At 43.0% G+C, this 27,096-nt stretch overlaps 1 protein-coding gene across 3 annotated transcripts; it reads right to left on the reverse strand.

Moving 5' to 3' along the window:
• Window positions 1-1,193: 1,193 nt before the first annotated feature.
• PANX2 (pannexin 2) lies at window positions 1,194-27,096 on the reverse strand. 3 transcript variants are annotated; one of them, XM_083182887.1, is made up of 4 exons: window positions 26,605-27,096; window positions 25,988-26,304; window positions 6,709-8,160; window positions 1,194-2,621 (listed from the first exon to the last, which is right to left on the reverse strand). In XM_083182887.1, the coding sequence occupies exons 2-4, from the start codon at window positions 26,211-26,213 to the stop codon at window positions 2,251-2,253; spliced, it is 2,049 nt and encodes a 682-aa protein (XP_083039013.1). In that variant the 5' UTR covers window positions 26,214-26,304; window positions 26,605-27,096; the 3' UTR covers window positions 1,194-2,250. The 3 variants fall into 3 exon arrangements, with proteins under 3 accessions (XP_083039013.1, XP_083039015.1, XP_083039014.1); XM_083182889.1 differs by lacking the exon at window positions 26,605-27,096 and having other exon boundaries at window positions 6,709-8,197; window positions 25,988-26,125; XM_083182888.1 differs by lacking the exon at window positions 26,605-27,096 and having other exon boundaries at window positions 6,709-8,211; window positions 25,988-26,125.

The raw sequence follows: 27,096 nt of genomic DNA on the forward strand, positions 1-27,096 counted from the left end.
CCTCCCGCACCAAGCAAATCTTCACATTTTCATGCAAGGGAATGTGTATGCTTACAGCCGCACAAGCGAAAAATCATTGAATGGCGGAATTTGGGGCGGGCGCTGATGTCATGTGATGGCATTGTCGCACTTGTGTTCTCAGGGGAACGCCCAGCGTTTTTATGGGGATGCCCATAAAACGCTGGGAGTTCCCCTGCTCCAGCCTCCTGCCGTCCTCTCCCCTCTTCGAGCGAATGCCCCGGCGAGTGTAGAACTCGCCAAAGTTGTTCGCTCCCGATCATGTGTGTTAAACTAGATTTCATTGCATCTATTTCAAAATGCATGCGATTTGCTAAAGCACTGTGCATTTTTAACTATGGGGAATCAGAATCAGGCCCTATGTGTGATGCAATCTAGTTTAAAAAAGTACGGGCAGCACATACTTTATGTGCGCACATCGCATCGAACCCATACATCGCACCGCGTATGGGCACCATTAATTGTTTCTGTACTCTATTATATTTATTCTGTTAAGCGATTTAAGTCCTATTGGAAACAGAGCATTATATAAATAAAATATTATTATTGTCATTTATTAGAACTGCTAATAAAATAATTAATAATTAATATTATATATAATAATAATTAATTTAATGAATACCATGGCTATGAGACCTTACAAACTAGTATGTCAATGGGGGGAGATGTATTAACGCTTGGAGAGTGATAAAAAGGTGATAAAGTACCAGCCAATCAGATCCGGTGCTTGTTCTTAGTAGGCCAGGCATGGCCAACCTGTGGCTTCAAAACTGTTGTGAAACTACTTATCCCGCATGCCATGGACAGGGCCGGTGCAAGGCACCGGAGCGCCCCAGGCGAGTCGGGGTGGGGCCGGGGGGGGGGGGGGGGGGAGGCTGGTACCTGTGTAAAAAAACTTCCGTCCCCGGCGTCCCTGCTGAGTGCTGGTGTGTGCAGGTGTGTCCGTGCCACCGGGGGAGCCTGTGGCGCTGTTATTGTGTATAAGCTTGTCCCTACAGTGAATAGAAAATAACTAGCGCTTCCCGCGCCGCCGCGCGCATAGCGCTAGTTATTTTCTATTCACTGTAGGGACCCCGCCGGGCGCGACAAGCTTATACACAATAACAGCGCCGCAGGCTCCCCCGGTGGCACGGACACCCCTGCACGCACCAGCACTCAGCAGGGACGCCGGGGACGGAAGTTTTTTTCACACAGGTACCACAGTGCTGGGGATGAGGGGCGAACTGCCGCCCTCCAGGTGCCGGCGCCCTAGGCAAATGCCTAGAGCTGCCTAGTGGTGGCGCCGGCCCTGGCCATGGAACAACTTTAGCATTCCCTAATTGCAAAACTGTGGTAGGGCTACCTTGGACTCACAAGAGTTGGAGAGTCACAGGTTGGCCATGTCAACAATAGGCAATGTCACCTATAGCTAGCATGGCCTAATAGAAGCTTATAGGCTTCCCAACCACAGAGTTCCCCAATAGGGATCAAAAAAGGATCCTTCATTGTAGGGGAGATGTACCAAGCCTTGGAGAGAGAAAAAGTTAATGGAAATAAATTATGAGCCAATCAGCTCCTAACTTCCATGTTACAAACTGTTTGCAATTTAGGAGTTAGGAGATCTTTGGTTGGTACGTTCTCTCTCTCTCTCTACTTTATCGCTCTCCAAGGCTTACGTTTTCAGAATATTTATAGAAAATTTCAATTTAAATAACTCTTGCCTATATGAATCATTAGCTGTGTATGTTAATAATACTATGTTAAAATATTGATTTTTATTTTGCTAATTGCAAAAAACTCTTCACATTAATTGCAATAATTATCAGTAGAAAAGTAATACTGCAAGTAAGGTTCTTCTGGGTTGTTCATTTTAAACAGAAGTGATTTGTCAATGAATTATGGCAAACACAAAGAACAAGTAATGCTGCATGTATATTTGTCAGCGCTCTCTCAGTTGTCTGTCCTGTATTACTAGGAGGAGCACTATTTATAACATTATTACTGTCAAAGATGGATATCCCACCAAGCCTGAATGCAGATTGGTGGTTGCACATTGCATGAGTGTCATGCTGAATTATCTCATAGAATCAATATCATTTGTGCTTTACACAGTTGACTACATGGAAGTGTCATAGACCTCCCGGAGAGTGGTGACGTAGCTTGTTATGGAAGTTGCAGCTTGCATATAAGATAACTTCAGTTGTCCATGCTCATGCAGTGAGCTCCCCTGGTGGTGTGATGGAGCTATTACATTTAGTAATCGACTGAAGTAATTATGACCCTAGGCTCTTCATAAGGGGCCAATATGACTTGCTTTGGTGGTATGACTGAAATGATCTCTGCTGGGTCAGGGGAGGAATTATCCCTATCTATAAGGGCTGTGATGTTTTCATCTCTGTCCTCATACAAAGTACTAATGTGTAATAAGGGGTGAGTGGGATTACGGTTAAACACAGCCATTGGCTCTGGCTTCACCTGGCTGAGGGTAACGCTTGATGTGGAAACTGCTGCGCTCACCGAATGACTTCCACATGTGAGAAACATTCCTGAGACTGAAACATCTCTACAACTCTCAGATAACGGATGGTTTTCTTTCTGAAGAATTTTTGACGACTTTGATGTATCTGTTGAAATATAATGAAAAGAAAATGCAATTTAGATCCTTTTGATTAAATTCTGTATAGTGACTGTGTAGAAAATAAGCTTATATTTATAATAACAGTCGTTCCATGCATTATTATATGCTTTAATACTTTCTGGTATTTTACATGTTTTTCAAAATATGGAAGCTGTAGGGCAGTACAAATCAATCGGTTTACTTAGCACAAATGACATTTCTCAGCCTTGTCACTACCTACTACAGTACATTCGCCGGGTGGGGTTTGGTGGCAAAACAATTGTGAACCACCTTGCGCTAATGCAGCAGCTAATTAACCTCTAGGTGTCCACCCAAGGGCACCAAAAAATCCCACTAGGCACTTGCGAATGAACCAGAATAACCCCTTAAATATGCAATCATTGATAAATGGGCCCCATAGTTATTTGGCCAAATAAATCACTGAGTACAAGGTCATCTCAAGAGCCTACCAAAGTTCATTTCTGGTTACAGGGTATCAGACTAGCTTGCAGCTAAGTCTGCAATGAACAGAAGCTAACTGGTTCATTTTTGTCATCACTGTGTGCTTGTGTGGTCCTGAGCATTTTCCACTGGGATCTGGCACACATAAGAATAAATACTGCAGACAAAAATGAGAATGTTGTGACTGATGCTTAAGCGCTATTAACCTGCAATTTTGCAGCAGTTCTGTGTTAAGGACTCATTAGTTTATCAGCTACCCTAAGGTTAGACTTAAGCAACCTCTAATACAGTAAGTTATATGCTTTTTTTTGTTCTTTTTGAAAATGTCAGTCTGGGGCATGAAGGCCCCCCATGGAAATGCATTAGTAGGGGCCCATGTTTGGGATTGTGACCAATCTCAATAGGACGTGTGGCCAGCCAACACATTGGTTTGGCTAACCATGTATGGGCCCCATAAATACTGCTAGTGCAGCCCTGCAGAAAATACACCATAATCCTGTAAAGTATAATATAACATATGTATAATGTATCTGATGCTTAGGGAAGGAGCTGGGGCCCCAGACAGTGGGGTACCGGGGGGTGTTACAGAACATTTTAATGGTAGCAACAAAAGTAGGACATGAAATAAACTGGCACTATTTACAGGGCTCTTTTAATTACAATTACATTTACAGGGCACTATTATTTGCATTATTATCTATGGGGAACTGTTATGATATTTACAACATACAGGGAGTATTAATTATTATTATTATTAATAATAATAATAACAACAACACTACTAATAAAAAAATACTCTACATTGTCAGCATATGCCAAGCTACGTTTTCAGCGTAGGGCAATGGCAGCCCGTTGTGTCACTGAGGCAGCCCTGCGTAGTCAGCGTAGTGTCACCGTCAGGCAGCGTAGTCACCATACTGTAAAACAAGAGAAAAAGCTAAACACATCGCTAAAATCAAGTAAATATTTGGTTCAATAATCGATAGAGTGTGCAACTCTGGTGCCACTAATATTCAAGTATAAATACATTTAATGACATATATATAGTAATAAAAACAATCAAAGACATATTGCAATAAAGACAATATTTAAAACAATATATATATGGCGAATATTTGCTGCTGAAAAGTTTAGTTTATGAGGGAATGAGTACGGTACCGTAACAGTCTTGGGTGTATGATGGAGTCCGTTCCTATATTGCCTGTTTTTGATGGTATCCTGACTGAGTCCCATGGATTGGGAACTCAGGCTCTCATAGGCTGCTTGCTCTATTTTCCTTTGTGGGAATCACCTCATTCGGGGAAAAACTCTCCCTGGCCGCATTTGTGTAAGGGATCCACCGAATGGGTCGGAATAAACTCCCTTCTATCCTTCAGGAGGAGCAAAGTTGGAATGGCAGTGCAGGTAAAGGTGGTATAGGGCTGGTCCGGTCTCCAGGATACTGCCGCTGTGTTGGTATAGGAAGTTTTGGACAGCAATATTCCCTCTTATCCACCAACGCGTTTCGCCTGTGCAATGGCTTTTTTAAGGTGTGACACCTTGAAAACGCCATTGCACAGGCGAAACGCATTGGTGGATAAGAGGGAATATTGCTGTCCGAAACTATTCCTTCTTAACCAACGCGTTTCGCCTGTGCAATGGCTTTTTCAAGGTGTGACACCTTGAAAAAGCCATTGCAAAGGCGAAACGCGTTGGTGGATAAGAGGGAGTATTGCTGTCCAAAACTTCCTATACCAACACAGCGGCAGTATCCTGGAGACCGGACCAGCCCTATACCACCTTTACCTGCACTGCCATTCATTTGTGATTCCCACAAAGGAAAATAGAGCAATAAATATATTTTTCAGCAGCAAATATTCACCATATATATATATATATATATATATATATTGTTTTAAATATTGTCTTTAATGAAATATGTCTTTGATTGTTTTTTATTACTATATATATATATATATATATATATATATATATATATATATATATATATATATATATATATATGTCATTAAATGTATTAATACTTGAATATTAGTGGCACCTGAGTTGCACACTCTATCGATTATTGAACCAAATGTTTACTTGGTTTTAGCGCAGTGTACGCCCCCCTTTTTCTCTTGTTTTATCGTTTACCAGACGGGTTGACAACCCGTAAATAGTACGCAGCAGCTTGACAAAGTGACTCATCTTTTTTGCACCTACATCTGATAACTCGTTATCACAACCACCCTAGTCACCGTACTGTCCCTGCGAGCTGCAGCTCTGTCCCCGGTGTTCCTGGCAAGCCTAGTGAGCGCCTCTCACACAGCGCCGGTAACCGCCAGATCCCCTGCGCTGGCGGACACTTGCATAGAGGCGATCATGTGGGCACCGGCGGAGAGGCGCACCATCTGCCTGGGACGCACGAGCATCTCATACGCAAGTACGTCTCAGTAATTTGTGTGGCAGGGTACGGCAACCCTGCCCGTGTCCACTTCAGGGAGGAGGTCAGGGTTAGGGGTTCGGTAGTGCGTGCGTCTCGTGCACACAGGGGGGGTGTGGGTGCAAGTGCGTCTCATGTACAATAAAGGACACATTTGCCAGTGTTCCATGTTACATACTGGCAAATGCCTCCATTTCAAACCCCCACTATCCACATCAGCCTGAAGCATGGAGAGTGCAGCGAGCCCCGTGATGGGACACCGTACGCGTCCTCCCGACCTGTTCATGACTCCACTATCCACGTCGGCATGGAGTTGATTTTATAAAGGGAGGAGAGCGCAGTGAGCCTCGCAAGGTGATGTGGAAAACGAGCCCCGCGAGGGGATGCGGAATACACGTCAAGTAATCTACGTCCCCTTGCGGGGCTTGCTGCGCTCTCCATGCTTCGGGCTCGTTTTCCATGTCCCCTCGTGGGGCTCACTGCGCTCACCACGCTTCAGGCTCGCCACACTTTAGAAAAACTTTATGAACAGGTCGGGAGGACGCCTGCCACTGCGCTCACAACGCTTCGGGCTGACGTGGATAGTGGTGGTGTTTTAGGAAAACATTCACACCTGTCATGTCAGGCAGGTTAAAAATGGTCAATGGTTCCCACACAATGTAATAAGCGCTGACATAACGCTGACTGACTACGCTAACTGCATAACGCTGACTGACTAAGCTAACTGCATAAGCTCCGGTTAGGTGCAAACATACATACAGTCGCAGACACAAGCCGACTACGTTGACCACGCTGGCTGCGGGAATACGATGCTGATGCTGACAAGGACACTGACTACACTGGCTGTGGGAACACGACGCTGATGCTGACAGGGACACTACGCTGACTACGTCTATTGCACAGATACTCACATGTTAGGTGTATTAGCAAGAGCACAATGCTACTTTGCTTTGGATAGTTTGATAGTTCAACTTGACTGACACGGCTTCCTGTTTTTCCTGTCATTAGAAATAAAATGTGATCGTAAAATCAGCTTTAAAGTTTAAAAGTGATTGCACTTTGATAAATCTCCACTTTATATGAAGATTTCTCTGATTTTCTATGTAGCGCCAACCATGGTATTTATACCTAATCTATATTCAATAGGAATAGTTTGTAGATACTGTTAACCAATTGTTCAATTGGCTTTATGTGAACATGAAGAACTTACCTTTTACGGTCGTTGAGACGTGTATAATCACACTTTCCTTTTGGTTTAAGAAACCATTCTCTTGGCTTTCAGACATTGCAATGGGAGCAATTTCCCGTGCCTCTGGCTTTGCCTTTTTATTGCTAAGCACGTATGGCTGGACATCTAAAGAGAAGTGTCGAGTATGTTTCTTGTCACTGCTGTTGCTTGCCATGGTGCTAGCATCACTTTTCTGAGACATTGACTGTGGTGAGGATTTGGAAGAAACTTCTATAAGTGGAGTTATTAAGGTGTCTGATGCAGTTTTCCGCCTCACTGGCTTTGGCTTTTCTGGCTTACTATTTTCAATTTTCATTATGGCTAATTGTTCCTTAAAGGGCTGGGGTAGAGGGTTGCTACTTGGAATCCACTTCATTTTTTTCTTAGGGCGCTTTATAACAAGCTGTTCATTGACATCAATATCGGCTGGGTCTACACTGGGATCAACTGTTTGAATTCCGCAATCCCGCATTGTGGGTGTGGCATCGCAAGCAGACTGGGCTAACGCTGCTAGTAATTGGCGAACCACATTGTCATACATTAGGTCACTTTCATTGGTAATAAAATCCAGGCGATTTAAGGATTTGATATGATCACGATTTTCATTACAAAACATTGCAAGAATGTTTATATCACAAAACTGTGATTTCTGCCACTGCTTTTTAGTCTTTATTCCAACTTTGTTCAATTTGTCAAAAATGAAATTGGACTTTCTGACAATGAAGAGGTGTATTAAATTTACAAGGATAATAAAATTCATTAAACTAAGAAGGAAAAGATCAACTAAAGCAATAATTCTTTGGAGCTGGACAGATGGCAACTTGCAGTTTATCCTCACATGTAATTTTGAGCTGCTGGTCTTAAGATGCGGCTCTCCTAGCGCACATGTGAATTCATTCTGCTTCTGGGTGGCATAATAGGTGCTTAAGTAACTAATTGGTATGATGCTTAAAAATATAATGAGTAAATGTCTTGCTAGGTATAGTTTGGCTAAAAAATTACTCCGACCTCGTCTTTCCAGATACTTTTCAAAAAGGTTTTGTTCAGGACTTTTTTCTTTTTCTGCGTTTTCTATAATCTCACGCTTTTCTCTTTCCGTTATACCAGGACCCTTCGACTGAATTTGCTTTTCTATTTTGGGTGCCCGTCCCTCTGCTGCTCGGTGATAGCAGTTGTCAATTTCTTGAAGTAGAAAGTTCAACTCTGAAGTTAACCTTGTTGACGCAAGGAACTCCCATCCCAGGGCAGGAATATACATGATCCCAGCAAAGGCCAGAAGAGCATATGGAAGAAACTTGTGCTCAAACAGTGTAGGCCATTGACTGGCATTGACTCCCGGTAGAGCATCTTTAAGTTCTGTCCAGCAATATCCTCTGGCATACAAGGCTTGGTCCCGGGTGAAGTTGTGTGGTGTGTAGCAATATATAGGCTCCTCTATAACAGAGAGAAAAGTCACTGCTGTGTGTTTACCCTACAAAAGAAGCTCTGAAAAATAAATACATTTATAGTGATAGAATATTTTGGTTACGTGGAAATTAAATAAGAATCTTGGCCATGAAATGAGACATTCTATGTACAGCATATGTTAGCCTATCCAGAGGCACAATCACTATGCAAGACACAGAAACTATTTTTTTTTTGGTTATAAAAGTACATGGCATATTATTTAAGAGATCACATAATGCTAACATTAAATATATCAACACCATAATGTCACATGGTCTAAATATCCAGACATTTAAGGTGATTTCATGTCAACATTCTACAGATATAAATTTTGTTTATGTTATAATGGATTCATTTTGTAAATTAATATGACACTATTTGCATGTACAAAGCATTTAAATATGGGCTCAGTTCATCCTTATATGTTCCTCTGAGTTTATTTCATGAAAACAAAATTCAGTGAGTGTAGAAGTGTAAAAAATAATGTTCAGAGCATGGTAATAAAAATGCTGGATAGGGTTTATTTCTCTAAATGTATCTCCTGCTACTTGGTCTGCCATGATCCTATAGATATAATGTTGCCTTCTCTCTGACTTTTGTTAAATGTGATGCTTCCTTAAATGTGTTTTTTCCATATTGTCATTTTTTTTATTTACTACATCAGGCATTCCCAACTACAGTCCTCAAGGCACACCAACAGTGCAGGTTTTGTAGCTATCCAGGCTTGAGCACAGGTGACTTAATTAGTATCTGAGGGATTCTGATTAAACCATCTGTGCTGAAGCCTGGATATCACTAAAACCTGCACTGTTGGTGTGCCTTGAGGACCGTGGTTGGGAATGCCTGTACTACATGGTGGTGGCCATTTTGTTGAGGACATTTCTTTACAGATATCCTCATTTGCAGCAGCAGAAATGGGTTCTCTCTCTGTCCGGACCAGTACTGCAGTCCTGCCAATTCGTCCCCCTTCCCCCATTTATGGCCCATTGCACACACAACTGTAGGCAAATGTCTACTGCATGAAACGAGTCAGTTTTACATATCTGAAGCCATTAGTTCAAATCTGTCCTCAGGCCACACAAGCAGTTCTTGTACTTTGTAGATGTTTTGCATTGATTATCTTATATAATAAAATTTCCATCACAGATTCATAACACATACAGTACATTGCTGGTATTGACGGAAGACAAATCTGCACACTTTTGATTATTTTCTTTAAAAGATGCAGAACACATATTACAACTAAATACAATTTGACAGACTTTCACATATATACTAATGGACATAGTATTTTTTTAAGCAACCAGATATGTAATTATTGTTGGTCTTTCCTAAACAATTATGATGTAGCCAAAATGTAATTATAATTAGACACAGATGGTAGAGAACACAATTATCGTTATACATGAAAATGTCACAAAGGGATGCAGAGTTTCAAGAAATAATATACAAGCTAGAGAACTGTGCCATCTGTCAAATCATAAAGGATAACCTAGTGGAAAGTTATATATTTTATTAGCATGCTATTTTTGGATCACATCAACTGCACGAATAAATAAACCTCAAACTGATGCAAAACAACCTAAAATTGGCCATGTTATAAAGCCTCACATTACACATCTCCAGCCTTATCTTTTTAATGTAAAGACTAAAGATTTACGAAGCTGTGAATTTGCAACCTTCTGAAAATTCTACTTTAAAAGATTCCAGTGTTGCATTTGATTTTATACAAAAGGCTAAAACATGTTTGGTATTGGATGTGTCGAATCTTGGCCTAGGTTTTTCACCAGGTCAAAAAAAACAGCAAATATTCACCTGTCGTTATTCAATAACAGGTATTTTCACCCTCTATTGAGTACATTTTCAGCCATGCCATTTCACTTTTTTTTGGTGGTCGAATTGGCATGGTCAAAAACGGCGACAAAAATAAAAAAGCCGAAACCATGTGACTATGCGTCAATTTCACGATACACGTGGTTGTCACCGATGCCCGATTTTTCACCCAGGTGAAAGATAAGCATTGGGATTGAATAGGTGTCTTAAGAAATCTTATGAAGTGCTGCAGGATCCGCCCTTGAAGTCATCATGACATCACCACCAGAAGATACCGCTGTTACTTGGTAAGTCACCATTAGACCATTAGGCATGTTTTGTCAACATTCTAATCATGTTGAATTTCATCAGTGCCAACATATTTGGTTTAGAAAATCTGTAGCCCTATGCACATGCAGTTGAAGTGTATCTAAAGGCCCCCATACACTAGGCCGACATGTCCTAATGACAAGTCGGACCTGATTTCCCTGGCAGCTCCCCGGGAGGCCTCACATACGATTTTTTACATGTGATAAGTCTCATGCGATTTATCGCATGTAACTTGGGGAGTTGCAGGCGGAGGGAGCTGGGAGCCAGACAGGGGGACGCCTAGAGCTGGTTTGCAGGAGGATTCAAAAAACCCATGGGAAGCCACTGATTGGCTGAGAGGGCTCTCTCAGCCAATCAGCGGGCACCTTTTCATGTGTATATTTATTTTTTGTTTTTTGGCCTGCTGCCCGGCTGCCCACATTCAGTCCCGGCGTTCCCCTGCATCAGATGCAATGCATTGCGTTTGCTAAAAAGCACCCACGATGTGCCACTGATGGCTGAACATAAGACTTATCTTATGAGCAGCATGTATGATCTCCGGCTCCGATCCAAAGTGCACGAGACTGCGCATCTCATGTCATACACATGTTATTTAGGACGATTGCACTCAAGTGCTCGGCCCGATCCACTGGGGCCTTAAGAAACCTCTGACAACTGCTTGACAAATAAAAAAAAAAAAAGCTCTCCATATTTGTACTGCACCTATATATAAGCAGGATGTTTGTGTGTGTATATATATATATTATACAAAAAAAAGGTTGTTTGTAATATACAAAAGGCATTCATTTTAAAGTTAAGTTGGTTAGTCTCAAAGATGTAGTTACATGGGATACATACTGATTACTGGGGTACCGAAGGAGGACATCTCAACATGGGTCAAGTAAGTATATTCTGCCCCAACCCTAACCCTGCCTTATAAGAGCCTAACTCACCCCTGCAGCCTGACCCTAACACTCCCTGCTAGTGCCTAAGCCTACCTGCTCTGATGTCTGAAAATAACCCAGCTTCTTGGTGCCTAAACCTACCCCCCAATCCCTGCAGTCTAAGTCTAACTTTCCCCTTCCTGCAGCCTAACCCTAAAGGTGCCCAGAACCATAAAAAAAAGCCCAGAACCATACAATATTGACTATAATTGCTTGAGATTTTGACTATGGCCTATTCTGACTGTACTAGAACACTAGATTGTACACAATATAGTCAGAATTGGCTTGCCTGCACAGTCTATTATTTCTTGTGATACCAATCCCATGGGGCACGCATCGGCATCACACAAATCACATACACACCGTGCAATTTGTGCTAACTTTACTTCCAATTTTGAATATAGTCAAATCCCCACCCCCATTCTCGGCCTGACCCTCAGCTGGCCTGCATACTCAATGATCACTGTGCCCCGGCTGTTGTTATTCTTGCATCTTAATGCTTTCCACAAATAGGTTTAGCCTTTGTCTAAATACTCCTTTCTGATAAAGCATATAGAAGCTGATCATCATATTACAGTCATATACCTACTAATACTATGGCCCCATTCAGTAACGATCGGTCCCTCAGTGTATTTATCCTCATATGTGCATGTGCAGGGCCGCTGTGCAGATGCCTTCCGCAACCTATACAGGGCATTTACTCAACTGCTGGGTGGCGTTAGATGGCTCACTAAGCAGCAAATCTACGCTGCTTAGTGAGTCAACCTGAATCAGGACCTTTGTAGAGTACTTCAGGTGAAATATACAACAAAATAAATTCTATTTAATCATACTGCATAAAACCAATTACATTCATTTGTATAGTCTTTTTAATTGAAAAACAAGTAAATTAATAAGCACATTTTATCTATTCAATGTTCATTATTAATATACCCTTACAACATTCACATCATTCTATCAAGTGTTCCCCCCACTATTAGGTGTAAGGCTTTGAAGGACAGAGCTGATACTTTGATGAAAAGCCTGATAGAAATACACTGCGTTTATATCACGTTTCCTGTGATGTGTGTCGTGTATTCACGTGTATTCAATGCAGGCTTTATGAAAGGCACTTCTGGACTTGAAAAGCACTTGAATATAATGAGACACCATGATGTTGATTCTGATGAAAATATCCTGCATGTAAATAATGAAGAGTTGTTATTATTATTATTATTATTATTATTATTATTATTGCATCACATAGTTGGCCAGCTACAAAATGCAATTTTTTTGTTTGTTTTTACTGTATTTATTTCCATATTAGCTCTTCCCATCTGTTTCTATTCTGTAGCTAACACATTTCTCTCCACTATGTCTTTTAATTATTCCTTCCTTTTTTTCCTTCCAATAAGAGCTGTCCTTATTGGAAGGACTTTCAGGTTTATGACCAGGGAGTCTTTCACTGCATACACATCCCTTTGCAAGCACGTGTCCAGCCACAGGGGACACTGGGGCAGATGTACTAAGCCTTTCAAAGATACAGGGCGGGATGTTGTAACATCCGCGCCCATTATCGCCGGCTACCGCATTATTAATAACGGCATATGCTGTAACATATGCCGTTATTAACGCAAGGGACAGCTCTTGCGATAAGAGCTGTCCCTTGCGATGCGGTGCCGGTGCTGGACTTCCGGGTATGTGACCCGGGAGTCCATCTGCGCATGCGCAGAGTGACGCGGCGCCCGCAGGGCATGCTGGGAGGGATCCGTGACGGATCCCTCAAACAGCGCTGCGGTAAGAAGCCCATACTGCGGAGGCGCCATATAGCATATACAAATGCGGTAAAAACCCCGAAAACGGGGTTTTTACCGCATTTCTGCTTTACAGAATCTCCCCCACAAAGAGGAGAGAGATAAACTACCAATCAATTAACTCCTATCTGTCATTTTTCAAACACAGCCTGTAACATGGCAGTTAGAAGCTTGTTGAATTGTACTTTATCTCTCTCCAATTTATCACTCCAATGGTTATAGTTTCTCGCCTACTTTGAGCAATTCTATTGTATCCCTATAAGGGGAAGTCTGTGGTGAAAAGTCTATAAGCAGTTGCATAACTATTGATGGAGCAGGGGTGCAGTCAGTGGCGTAACTATAGCTCCGCAGCCCCCGCGGTGGCAGGGGGGCGCAGAGAAATTGGGGGCGCCGCCGGGGGGGCTGCGGGGCTATAGTTACCCGCGGTCTGCGTCTCGCCCGGCTCTCTGTCAGGACCTTCCTGACGTCACGGTCCCGGCCGGCTCCTGCTGCAATGAAAACTGACAATTAGAAAATGGCTGCCCCCATACTGCAGACAGTTTTCTGTCTGCAGTATGGGGGCAGCCATTTTCTAAGAGTCCGTTTTCATTGTAGCAGCAGGAGCCGGCCGGGACCGTGACGTCAGGAAGGTCCCGACAGAGAGCCGGGCGAGACGCAGACCGCAGGTAAGAAGGGGGGGCAGGTTAGGTGGGGGGCGCCGAATAAACGTGCGGTGGGGGGGGGGGGCGATAAATAGTTAGTTACGCCCCTGGGTGCAGCTGCTATGGGACCCAATTTGTTGATGCTGACCTCCTGATGGACTGTTCCAACTTTACTGCTGTACTACTCTTTGGGGGAAATTTACTATACGGCTGATCACCATACAAATGGGTACAAACGGGATTGGCCGTATACGACCCGAAATACGATGAGAAATACGTCAAATTTACAAAGCTGTCGTATTTTTCTCATTTGTATTTTCCGATGTTGTAAGTGGTTGTATACATACTTGGTGGCTGTATATACGATCTCCAAATACATTTGGAGTGGCAGCATTGCACAGATCAGTGTGATCTGTGCAATGCTGTCTAGTATAAATAAATAATTGTAAAAACCTTTGTGGGGTCCCCCCCCACATTTGCATTTAGCCCCGGGCTCAAAGAGCTGGTCCTGGTTTTAGAAATTATGGGGCTAAAAATGTTCCCCATATTTCTAAAACCAGCATCAGGCTCAAGGGCCGGTCCTGGCTCCCAAAATATGGTGAACAAAATGACTAGGGGTCCCACGTATTTTGAGAACCAGCATCAGGCCCAAATAGCCAGCAGGCTAATGCCACAGACGGGGGGAGACTTATTATACAAAACATTGCTACATAGCGCCGCCGTATTACAAAAATCGGCTTGTGATTGGCCGCTAGGTGGCACTAGCTGGCCAATCACGCATTTTTGGGGGTAGAGCCCAGAATGTAAGCAAACACTCTGCCAGTCCGTGGGAATGCGATGCTCTGTTAGGTTTTTTTTTCCTTGCATGGATGCTACATGGACCGAAGAGGACGCGATCCATGCCAAGGAGTTTGTAAGTATATTTTCCTTCCCCAGCTACCCCAAATGGATTTTATCCTGGAGAAGGGGACCAATCTTCGGGTCAAGATACTTTGGTTGAGTGTAGTATGTATGAGCTATGTGTGTAATAAAGATTTACTTTACTGGTGTATGTGTGTATTTATTTGGCTATTGATTCTGCCAAGTCAGACTGCAAAAAAAAAAAAAAAAAGCCAAAATCCGTGATAAGCGAAATTCACGCGGATTAAAACACCTTTTAGAACACTGACGGTAAAAAGTTCTCCAAACTCGGTAGTAAATACATGCAGAAGAAGGTTTTCTGCCCACAATCATGGTCTTAACTACACAGGCAAAAACCCCTTGGCTCTTAAGATCTCAGTTTCAAGAGCCAAGCCATCAAAGCCAACCTCTGCAGATCCGGATGACGACACGGACCCTGAGAGAGAAGGTCCAGATGCAGCGGAAGAGGCCAAGGAGGAGCCATGGGAATAGCCTGAAGATCTGAGTATCATGCCTGCCGCGGCCAATTGGGGGCCACCACCATGACCAGCAGAGATTCCTGTGTGAGGCTACAAAGGAATCCAGGGTGCACGGCTACCAGATAGAAAACATAAATCTGCGTGAACAGCCAAGGTGTGGACAGGGCATTTACTAGAAATGTTTTGGGGTCCCTGGTGCAGGATACAAAGCAATGTATTTGTCGGTTAAATCACAAGGCCATCAGGTCTATTTCTGGTGTGCCCCTCCATCTGACCAGAGACTGAAAAATAGAGCACCCATTCCCCTGAATGTCCTGTCAACTGAGAATTCTGCGTCCCAATTTTTGACACCTGGAATGTACACTGCGGATAGGGTGAGCAAGTGGCACTCTGTCCAAGATAGAATCAACATGGCCTTCCTCATGGCTGCACAGCTCCTGGTTTTCCCCTGATGGTTAACATACACCACTGCTGTTGCATTGTCCTTCTGAACTTTGATGGCCCAACCTAGATGAGGGGCAGAGCCTGGTGCAGTAAATCGCCCACAGTTCCGGGACATTTCCCCAAAATTCTCATGCAAAAGTGAAACTGGACACCAGTTGAGCAATCAGCCATATGACTGGAGCATCTTTAGCATCAACTGCAGATGGTGACAAAGAAGCATCTGAGATTGTGCAAGGATTAGGAGATCATTGAGACAGGGTAAAATGAAAACTTCCTATATGTGGAGCGCAGCTGCTATAATTTTGGTAAAAACCCTCGGTGCTATGAAAAGCCAAGTGGCAATGCCTGAAATTGTAAATGAAGATCCCAGAGGAACCTTTGATGATTCATCTGTATCTGCACATGCAAGTAAGCATCTTTGATGTCAAGAGATGCCATAAAGTCCTCAGGTTCAAGAACTTGCAGAATGGAGCAAAGGGATTCCATTCTGAACTTGGGCACCCTGAGCAAGAGATTCAGGTCCTTTAAGTTCAAAATTAGGCAAAAGAATCCATCAGGCTTTTAAACCAAAAACAGGGTGTAGTAAAAAATGGGTGCCCCTCTGAAGAGAAGGACCGGAACTTTCAACAGTGCCAAAGCTTTTTCTGGATCTGATGTAATACCAGTTGTAAAGAACCGGCTTGGAGGACTTCCATGAAAGGAGAGGGAGTACCCTTGAGTTATTATGACCCTTTCTCAGGTGTCCGATGTGGTCACCTGCCATGCTGCAGAAAAGCACAGAAGGCGTGCCCCTACTTTGGCATCATCCTGTGCAGCCCATCACGCGGCTGGTTTTTCAGACTGTTTTGGAGTCTGATGATGGCCGGAACAGGTCTGAAGGTGGGTATCTAGCCCTAGGCTGACCCCGGACCTTTCTTTGGGGATGAAAGGAACGAAAGGAAGGGGGATGAGTTTTTGGAGGGGCTGATGGTAAGAAGGCCATCTTGGATGGATGTGGCAACCGTGGTGACAATCTTTTCTAGCTCCAGTCCAAACAAAACCTCACCAGTGATTTTGAGAGCTTCAAGTGCCCTCTTGGTGTCAGCATCAGCATTCTATGTGCGCAGCCATAGTACGCAATGTTTGACAACCAAAGGAGCTGACACCTTTTGAGGAAAGTGCCGCTGAATACAATGCTGCCTCCTCCAAGTTTGTGGAGGCCTTATGAATAGTCCACATAAGTGAGATGTTCCAAGCGGTGAGTCACTGAATTAATGTGGTCCAGCAACTCATCGGCCCAATTACCTATAGCCTTAGTTAGCCAAGCAGATGCCAGAGCAAATCTTGCCGCTATCCCTGCAGATGTTCCAACTTTCTGTCAGTGGGGTCTTCAAGAGATGCCATGGTAGGGATGGGAAGAGTGGTTGATTTAACCAGCCGGGCCATATGAGCATCCACCTGAGGAGACTGCTCAAATGGGTAAAAGTAAGTAAGATGCTTTGAAATCTCAAACTTCTTGCTAGTATGTGACCAAGCATCTGCTAAACCCATGTTCAGTTGGACTGACGCAGGGAATAACGATTAATCCTTCTCCTTATGTTTGAAGGGAGGAACCTCTGCAACCTTTGATGATTCATCTGTATCTGCACATGCAAGTAAGCATCTTTGATGTCAAGAGATGCCATAAAGTCCTCAGGTTCTAGAACTTGCACCCTGAGCAAGAGATTCAGGTCCTTTAAGTTCAAAATTAGGCAAAAGAATCCATCAGGCTTTTAAACCAAAAACAGGGTGTAGTAAAAAATGGGTGCCCCTCTGAAGAGAAGGACCGGAACTTTCAACAGTGCCAAAGCTTTTTCTGGATCTGATGTAATATCAGTTGTAAAGAACCGGCTTGGAGGACTTCCATGAAAGGAGAGGGAGTACCCTTGAGTTATTATGACCCTTTCTCAGGTGTCCGATGTGGTCACCTGCCATGCTGCAGAAAAGCACAGAAGGCGGGCCCCCACTTTGGCATCATCCTGTGCAGCCCATCACGCGGCTGGTTTTTCAGACTGTTTTGGAGTCTGATGATGGCCGGAACAGGTCTGAAGGTGGGTATCTAGCCCTAGGCTGACCCCGGACCTTTCTTTGGGGATGAAAGGAACGAAAGGAAGGGGGATGAGTTTTTGGAGGGGCTGATGGTAAGAAGGCCATCTTGGATGGATGTGGCAACCGTGGTGACAATCTTTTCTAGCTCCAGTCCAAACAAAACCTCACCAGTGATTTTGAGAGCTTCAAGTGCCCTCTTGGTGTCAGCATCAGCATTCTATGTGCGCAGCCATAGTACGCAATGTTTGACAACCAAAGGAGCTGACACCTTTTGAGGAAAGTGCCGCTGAATACAATGCTGCCTCCTCCAAGTTTGTGGAGGCCTTATGAATAGTCCACATAAGTGAGATGTTCCAAGCGGTGAGTCACTGAATTAATGTGGTCCAGCAACTCATCGGCCCAATTACCGATAGCCTTAGTTAGCCAAGCAGATGCCAGAGCAAATCTTGCCGCTATCCCTGCAGATGTTCCAACTTTCTGTCAGTGGGGTCTTCAAGAGATGCCATGGTAGGGATGGGAAGAGTGGTTGATTTAACCAGCCGGGCCATATGAGCATCCACCTGAGGAGACTGCTCAAATGGGTAAAAGTAAGTAAGATGCTTTGAAATCTCAAACTTCTTGCTAGTATGTGACCAAGCATCTGCTAAACCCATGTTCAGTTGGACTGACGCAGGGAATAACGATTAATCCTTCTCCTTATGTTTGAAGGGAGGAACCTCTGCAACCTTTGATGATTCATCTGTATCTGCACATGCAAGTAAGCATCTTTGATGTCAAGAGATGCCATAAAGTCCTCAGGTTCTAGAACTTGCACCCTGAGCAAGAGATTCAGGTCCTTTAAGTTCAAAATTAGGCAAAAGAATCCATCAGGCTTTTAAACCAAAAACAGGGTGTAGTAAAAAATGGGTGCCCCTCTGAAGAGAAGGACCGGAACTTTCAACAGTGCCAAAGCTTTTTCTGGATCTAATGTAATACCAGTTGTAAAGAACCGGCTTGGAGGACTTCCATGAAAGGAGAGGGAGTACCCTTGAGTTATTATGACCCTTTCTCAGGTGTCCGATGTGGTCACCTGCCATGCTGCAGAAAAGCACAGAAGGCGGGCCCCCACTTTGGCATCATCCTGTGCAGCCCATCACGCGGCTGGTCGTCCTTAAACAAATGAAAAAATAAAGAAAATACTGTGAACAATCTAACTGAAAAATAAAACGGGGCTGAAGAGCCCTTCCTCAGTGCGCTTGTGCCTGGAGACAAAAATAAAAAAACTGAGGGCCGAGAGGCAGGGTATGGGGAAGGAGAGGCCTGGGCTGCACACAAAGAATTCTTAACTCCTTCTTGCCCTGTAGCTAAAGCTCCACCCACAAATGGCTATTCCAGTGACCACATTAGTATGATATAAAAATGTGTCTCTTTACAAATGAACTAAATTAAGGAGTTTGCAGCGCTGCATGTCTTTTTTAGCATGCCCGCTGTTCGCACAAACCCCCCGCCCCCATTTGCACAGCTGCAAATAGAAGTTTTGCATAAACATCCATTTGCAGCCTATGAGGGGATAACCACATCATTTGATGATCATTCAATGGTGGCCGACTCTCAGGTGTCTTAGGCTTGCGTGTGTCCTGTGCGAGGACAGGGCTGGTAGCTGACATCCGGTGATGTCAGCTGCCCGGCCCCGGCACCCGCATCACTGGGGCATTAGCATGAGAATGCCCAGCGTTTTCATGGGAACACCCATGAAACGCTAGGTGCTCCCATGGCGCATCCCCCAGCCCGCCGCCCCACGCCTCCCGCCCACACTGTTGTGTGAGAGTACCCAGTGAACACTCTGTAGAAATGCGCATGCGCAGTTAGGAATGGGAGTGCATGGGCCTGAATAAGGTCCTAAGTGTATTGTCACATGGGTCATTTAAACAGTAGTTTTCAAGTGCAGCATCTCCAAATTCAATTAACTGATTAATATGATTTCCTACAAAGAGGATTCTAGAAAATAAACTTCAGTCTCTTGAAAATGAATAAGTTTCCAAAACGCTTATTAGAAATGTTCTCTAGTGGAAACCTGTTATACTTTAGCTGACCTTGTCACACAAATCATTGTAAGCGCTTAATACAACTGTGAGCTGTAAAATCACCATCATAGAAATGCTATAAAAATTAAGCCTGTACGTTCCTAAAGTTGGAAAAGGGATATTTTAAAAGTGTCAGTGTGTCACTGCACTAAGCAATGTTCCTCATCGTCATACAGAGTGAGCATCTGGACACACTGCACATCTATTACATTAGTCTTTGGAGTAAGCACAAACCATTATATTCTTATACACAGTTTAAAACAAGAACAAAATTTAATATTATTGTTTACCCTTCATTCAAGGTCATCTGCAGGAAGAGGAGGGCCTGTCTGAGAAAGACAATGCTACATGCATTGGGAATAATGACCTTGAACATTTCATCCTAATACATGGCAATAGTAAACACATTATTTACTATATATAAGGTCTAAAATCATTATTAATACGTTTAAAATAATATACTTTATTGTATTTGCAATGGGAATGCTGCATTTTATCTTCACTGCTGCAAACACCAAGTCTTGATTCTCAAGGATGAAATAATGAAATGAACAGAAATATACTTGCATTTTACATCATATTAATAATATTTTCTTGGATTCTTTATAGAATAAAACAAGACTCTTTTTAATAAATGGTCAATAGAAACTCCTGACCCAGCACACCTTTACACTTCAATAAAGGACCAATTGGACAGGACCCAAGAGTTTTCTTTCTCCTGCATGTCCAAAGAATTCAAGGACATGCGACATAGACAAGGCTGGTGAAAGCTCTGTGGGTGCCCTGTGCACTGACTTATTAAGTAGAAGGTTAGCGGAAGCATCTCCAGATCCCCTTACTGGTAGTGTGGTGTGAAGCTGTGCCATCATAGTCCACACCACTCCCACAGCATTTCACAGACATGCAAGAGCAGGAGCCAGTAGTTTCACAGTTAGGAATCCACCAGCTGCCTCCCTCCATGTCAGCAGCCTGCGTGGCTATTGCCAAAAAACACAAATGAGTATATTTATGTCACTCTTTCATTGTTTTTGGTGCCCCCCACATCCATAAGTACCCAAGATGACTGTCTACGTGCTGGCCCCCTTACACTTGTTCAACAAATTGGACCTGATTGACTCGAGATTTATCCTATGTGCAGGAGGATCAATCTCTTGCAATCTCTTGGTTATACCCAATGGCACAGGATTGAGAATTGTGTCCTACACATCAGGCACATAAGATTTTGTCAGACAGTCACATCAGATTTTGTCAGATAAATTGACTCAATCCACTTGAATTGGATCAAATCTTACAAAATCTCACAAGTGAAGGGGCCCAATATGTGCACAGCATGTAATAATTATTATGTATTTATTATTTATTTATAATTTATGTAATAGTATCTCTATGTAGATTGCACACAATCAGAAGTCACATTAAAGCAGCAGCTAAATACTGTTGCTCCTGCCCAGAGCACAGTGTACTGGGGTTGGCAAAATCACTGCCCCATAGTATCTAAATGTGGCTTGTAAAGTTTTTGAAATAGCACCCGGCAACCAATAGAGTGTCTGTAAAGCCGCCATTAGCATCCTTTGGATGCTCCACCCCCTCCGCTTGACGTCATGACCTCAAATGTTTTGGGCTGGCAGGGGGCAGAAAGTGTTCCTGCTCTGGTGCTTTAACCATATATGCCATTTTTTATTTTGCTATAAATTGTCAATAAAACACATGAAGAGTTTACACAGAGCACTGTGTCCATGGTGACCAAATGGTGTGATGAATCTTGTGTGTCATCATTACACAGCTTAATCTGCGTGAATGATTGGGAGTTGGATATTTTCCTAACTCACTGCAATTTAGACATTTCTGACCTCAGGAACTTTATTTATTTATTTATTTACAGTTTCTTATATAGCGCTGCATATTCCGTTACGCTTTACAATAGGAAACAACAGTGAGAAAACAAACCGACATGGAGGTAGGAACCTTTAAAAAATGCACAAAAAATATTATTGGTTATTATTAATACTCTGTGCTGTTAGGTGGACTTGTTACTGATACTATCTCCCAGTCTGTTAGTCTGTCCTTTGTAGCTTTCCCCCTACATCATTCCAGTGCAAGTGTCACAAGGTTACACTAAACCATAGACAAGGAGACTGAAGCCTCATAATTGGCTCCAAAGGAGCAAATACAAAACACAGCTATCTACGGCACAGTGTATGACCAATATTCTTGCAAAATGCATACCCTCTGAGCCATGAAAGTTGAGTGAATGGAGGAACCAGGGCAAATGCCAGAGGGGCTTATGGCCACAAGAATGTTTGACTAAGCAGCTCTGCCTGCTGGGTACGCCACTTGGCTGGCATGCTCATACTGGGTAAACAGCCTTTCTATATCCAAACATCAAAGGAATGCTAGGGTCATATTAAAATCCTGGGAGCCAAGGAATAAATGATGACTCACTATAGTTCAGAAAAGGACAACCGGTACAAGAATTCAATTTAAATATGTTATTTGAGATTTTTACCACGTGTCCTGAAATGTAATTAAATCACAAATTACAATAAAAATGCACATTTTTCAAAGGTGATAGTAACAGTAGAGTTTATAAAAGAGATTGGGGGAATTTACTAAGATGGGAGTTCTACGTCACATGGGATGTTGCTATCTTTTATCTTCTATAAGGTGCTCAATAAATAAGAAGTAAATTCTGATTGGTTGCCCATAGCAACATCCTTAGTGAAAAAGAACTCCCATCTTAGTAAATTTCTCCATGGATATTAAAAGTTAGTAATAACAATTCACAAGTGGTCATCATTACTCATAAGGCTGACATTTGCATACATACATTGGAAACAAGCAACAGAGAAATCTGTGTTTTGTTTTTTTTCAGGTAAATGCCTCTCACAAACAAATGAACCTCCTGAAACACTCTGGGCTGCTGTAAATGAGATCCACCTGGAAAAAAGCAGCAGTGGGAGAGAAGCACCCAGGAGAGGCAGCTGAGGATTGGTAAGTACTGACACTTGGCAAATATGGGTGTGCAATTTATGCTGCTTTCCCACTGCATACCAGTTTAAAGTACTGGTAATCTTAAATGGTATTTAAAACGGTATTAGCATTCCCACTGCAGCAGATTACCGTTTTAAATACCATTTAAGTACCATTCCCATTGCAGTGAACCGTGTATAATGTAGAGTGCCTAACCCCCCCTTCCCCCAGTGTAAAGAGTGCCTTCCCCCCCCCCCAGTGTAAATAGTGCCTAACCCCCGTACCTGCCCTGTGCCCCCACCTCCCCTCCCCTTGTACTTACCTGTGGGCAGTGGGGAGGCAGCGGGGGTCATTGCAGGGTCCATGCGGGGTACAGGCAGTCCCTGATGAGACCTAGTAGTTCTCACTTTTCGCATATGTAATGAGTGCACGTGCATACTAATGAGCCGCTCATTACATATGCGCATATGTAATTAGCGGCTCATTAGTATGCACGTGCACACATTACACATGCACAAAGTGCAAACTACTAGGTTTCATCAGGCACTGGGACTGCCTGGAGGCTAAATAACGTTTAAGAGGCATTCCCACTGCCTCTTAAACGTTATTTAACCGTGTAGGACTCTGCTTTGAAAACGGGTTGAAATACCGTTTAACTTTAAACGGTATTTCAACTCTGGTGCTTTCCCACTGCTGCCTTAAACGGTATTTTGCCCTCAAAAATCGGCAAAATACCGTTTTAAGGCTGCAGTGGGAAAGGGGCATTAGACTGGATATAGGTCAGATACAGGTTTGACCAGATTATTTGTATAGTAAACTAAGTAATAATTTAAGATGGCCATACATCTACAGATTTATTGTCAATCTGGCTGGTTAGAACAAAAACCTGGTAATATCTGTATTAAAATGTATCATTCTTTATTTATTTATTTATTAACAGTTTCTTATATAGCGCAGCATATTCCGTTGCGCTTTACAAAAGGAGACAGTGATACAACAAACAGTGTATTTACAGACAGTCAACGGTAGGAAGGCCCTGCTCTCAGGCTTACAATCTAAATGGTCAACTGACATTTGCTCTCATACATTATCAGGTTTTTGTTCCAACCAACCAGATTGGACAGTAAATCAGGGTTGCCTACCTGACCCTCTCCTTCAGGGAGAAAATGCTCTGTTCCTGGACTTCCCTGGTAATGTATGATTGCCAGCACCTGTAATAGGTAATTGATAAGAAAGGTGTTTCACCACATGTGATGGTAATCCTACATTACCAGGGAAGGACAGGAACAGAGCATTTTCTCCCTGATGGAGAGGGTCAGGTAGGCAACCCTGCAATAAATCTGTAGATGTATTCCCAGCTTTACTATGTGAAAAGTAATACAGATTTGATATCTACAGTACCATAACATTAGATTCAAACCCAATAATACATTAGGGGATTATTCAATTCTGGATTTCAACTGTTGGAATGTTCCCACAGTCAGAATCCTGGCCTGTCTTCACCAGGCTCCACAGTTTTTCGACAGGCGGAATTTAAATTTCCACCAGTCGAGTGGCAAAAAGGGGGTATGATGACGCAAAACGACCACGGATTGTCGAGATACGGCCACGAATTTGACAATCCATGGCCGTTTCGAGATACGGCCGCGGATCTCGACAAAACAGATCCGACTTTCAAGCCACTCGGATCTGTTTTGTGGAGAGCCGCCATCAATGTTGTCGGAAATGGCAGCATTGAGTAGGCGGCGGGCACTGTCGTAAATAGCGCTCAGGATTGAATATTCCCCTTAGTCATTTATGAAACACAAAATATGTCTGTGAATAATTTCTTTTTGTGAACAATAACCTAATTTTCTTTATCACACAAAGCTCATATTCCGGGTTGTATCTGCTACTTTGCACACCCTTTAGCATGTTTGCTTGGCTGAAAATATGCATTGCAGAAAGAGTAAAAAACATCACCTCAAAGTTCAGTCTACTACCACATTAGGCCCTTTCATTATTTAATACTTTCTCCTAATTTCTCCTAATTTATTGATCACTTTATCATTAATATTTATCTGCTATTTTATTCCTTTTTCATAAAAAGGGACATGTATTTTACGACCTGATCATTTGCACAGCGGCTGATTATCGATGAATTGCACATGTGCATGGGCTAAAATGCGCTTGCATGATGCCTTCCAGTGATGAAGTCCTGCTACGTTTTCTAGCGTCTGGGGGTGATAACCGACCGTTTCATGGGAGTGCTTAGAAAAATGCTAGCCGTGGCCAAAAACCCGCTGGGAGTGTCTGGGAAAACGCAGGAGTTACCAAGCTTTTTAGGGGAGGGAGTGTGACATCAGGAACATGCAGGATATGCCTTATTCATCCTAGCTGCCGAGTAAGTCTACTCTGAGCCTGCCATGAGTGGTGCCCAGTGGAGAAATTATCTTTGGTGAGCCTCTTACGAAGGGCGTTGGACATATTTGTTCGGCTGCGAAGTCTTCACTAGTTGTACACATCCATTCACAGTGCACAAGAATTCGCAAGGTGGGATTTCATTATAATGGGGTAGCATTACCTGATTGCTGGCTGGTGCACATTCGTGGCCCTGCAATTAGGTCTGAATTACCCCCAAAATGTAATAGCCTAGAAGATGCTGGAGATGCAGGACTTTGTAAAGTTGCTATCCATTACAAGGCACAGCCAGATTGGTTCCCGCACAAAGTCACGCGCCACCGGCTTCTTGACGGTTATTACAGTTAGCCTCAAATATGATTCAAATTACTATAAGTATTAAAGTGGTCTGCAGTGGTCTACGGATCTGGTGTAGGCCGCTGGTACTGCATGTATTCAAGATTTGGAAAGTTTCAATGGATGATGTTATATTATTTGTATAATCTTTGTCTTTTTTAAACAAAAATAACAAAATGACGCCCTACCAAATGAGGATTGAGGACATCCGATTCACAAACTAGCGAGTAGGATTTGTTCTTAGCATCAGCAACTTTGCCCTTCTGTGTATATACTGTTTTTCTGCATGTAACAGGCAGTGTGACCTCTATGTTCCTGACACAAACACACCAATTTGTTGTATTAATGAGAAGATGTATCAGGAATTTAGCAATGTTTGTTTTTAAAAACATGGTCCATTAGGATAATATATATGAGTGTACAGAGCCACCCCCCCCCCCCCCATGCCATTAACCGTAGGGTGCTGGATCACATTTGGCCCCATATTTTAGCCACCTGAGCTGTTGTCTCTATTATTAGGCCCTTGCTTTCATTAGGGACCTCTCATTTCTGTTACACAAGTGCTGCATACAAACTATTTGCTACTTCAATGATTTCTTCTCAGATAAACGATCAACACTGATGTGCAATGGTCGCAGTAGTGAAGAGTCAACTCACCAGCAAAGTTCTTTGTAAAAACCAAAGTGACAAGGAGAATGGGGATGAGAACTGTGCCAATAGTAACCACTCGATCAAAGGGAAGCTCCAGCTTCAGCTGAACCATGAGCGCGGCCAAAGACCCAGCTTTATCATCCTGCTGACCAGGCAAAATCAGTTCTCTCAATTTCTCCCCAGCTAGCAAAGCAGTGGCCATGTCTGGATGGTTATCAATGATATGTTGCATAAGCGTTTGCGAATTTGATTGGAGGCTTGTCTCACTTGTTATATGTCTCTCCACCAGCTAGCGGGATAACCGCTGTGGGTTCAAGTAAAGTCTGCAGAAAGACACATCCAGAACATACAGTATAAAGAACACTTTTTATCACATTTTCGTTCTAGGACATGTTAACACACACACACCATTAGCTACACAGCCATTCATGAGTTTATATACAACCAGATCAAAGTGATTAATGACATAATGCCAAATGAAAAATGAGCGGCTTCTTTGTGTGAAATGAAAAAACACATGGTAATGAAGATTTAATTGAATGAAACCTCTGCATTCAGCTGCATTGCCGGTGAAGAGAAGCAGTTCTAAGCAACTGAACACATACGTATATTTTAATATTTACCTGCTGAATACTGCCTGAGTTCCAGAGAGGCGATGAACAGGAAAGCTGCCATCAATAGATTTCAGGCAAACTTACATTGCATGTCCCTGTGAGCCGCCGGCAAATGTTTAAACGAGGATGACTGAGAGGAGATTGTCATTCATCTGTCTCTATTGCTGCAAGATAGCTGCAATGTTCTGTGCACTCTGATTTGCCATCTCAGTGCCTGATGATTGGAAACAGAAAGGGTTCTCGGCAGGCAGAAGGAAAGAAAGTAACTGTGTGGTTATGTCAGCCATATGAGCAGGGAAGGATAGATTCATAGCAATTCCATGTACTGCAGGCTACAGAAGGGAGGTGGGGCCTCTGGCTGTGGTAAAGCATCACAAGCTCCACTGCTCCATGTAGCAATATGTGCGCGGCATCTTCCTTCCCCCAGAGACAGGACCAGACAGGCTACTGCATTTACTCTGGACCTAGTCATGCTTTTTCTACACTATCGATAACTAGTTA

This window comes from Crinia signifera, chromosome 4 (genome assembly GCF_055691185.1).
Source record: "Crinia signifera chromosome 4, ASM5569118v1, whole genome shotgun sequence".
NCBI lineage: Eukaryota > Metazoa > Chordata > Amphibia > Anura > Myobatrachidae > Crinia > Crinia signifera.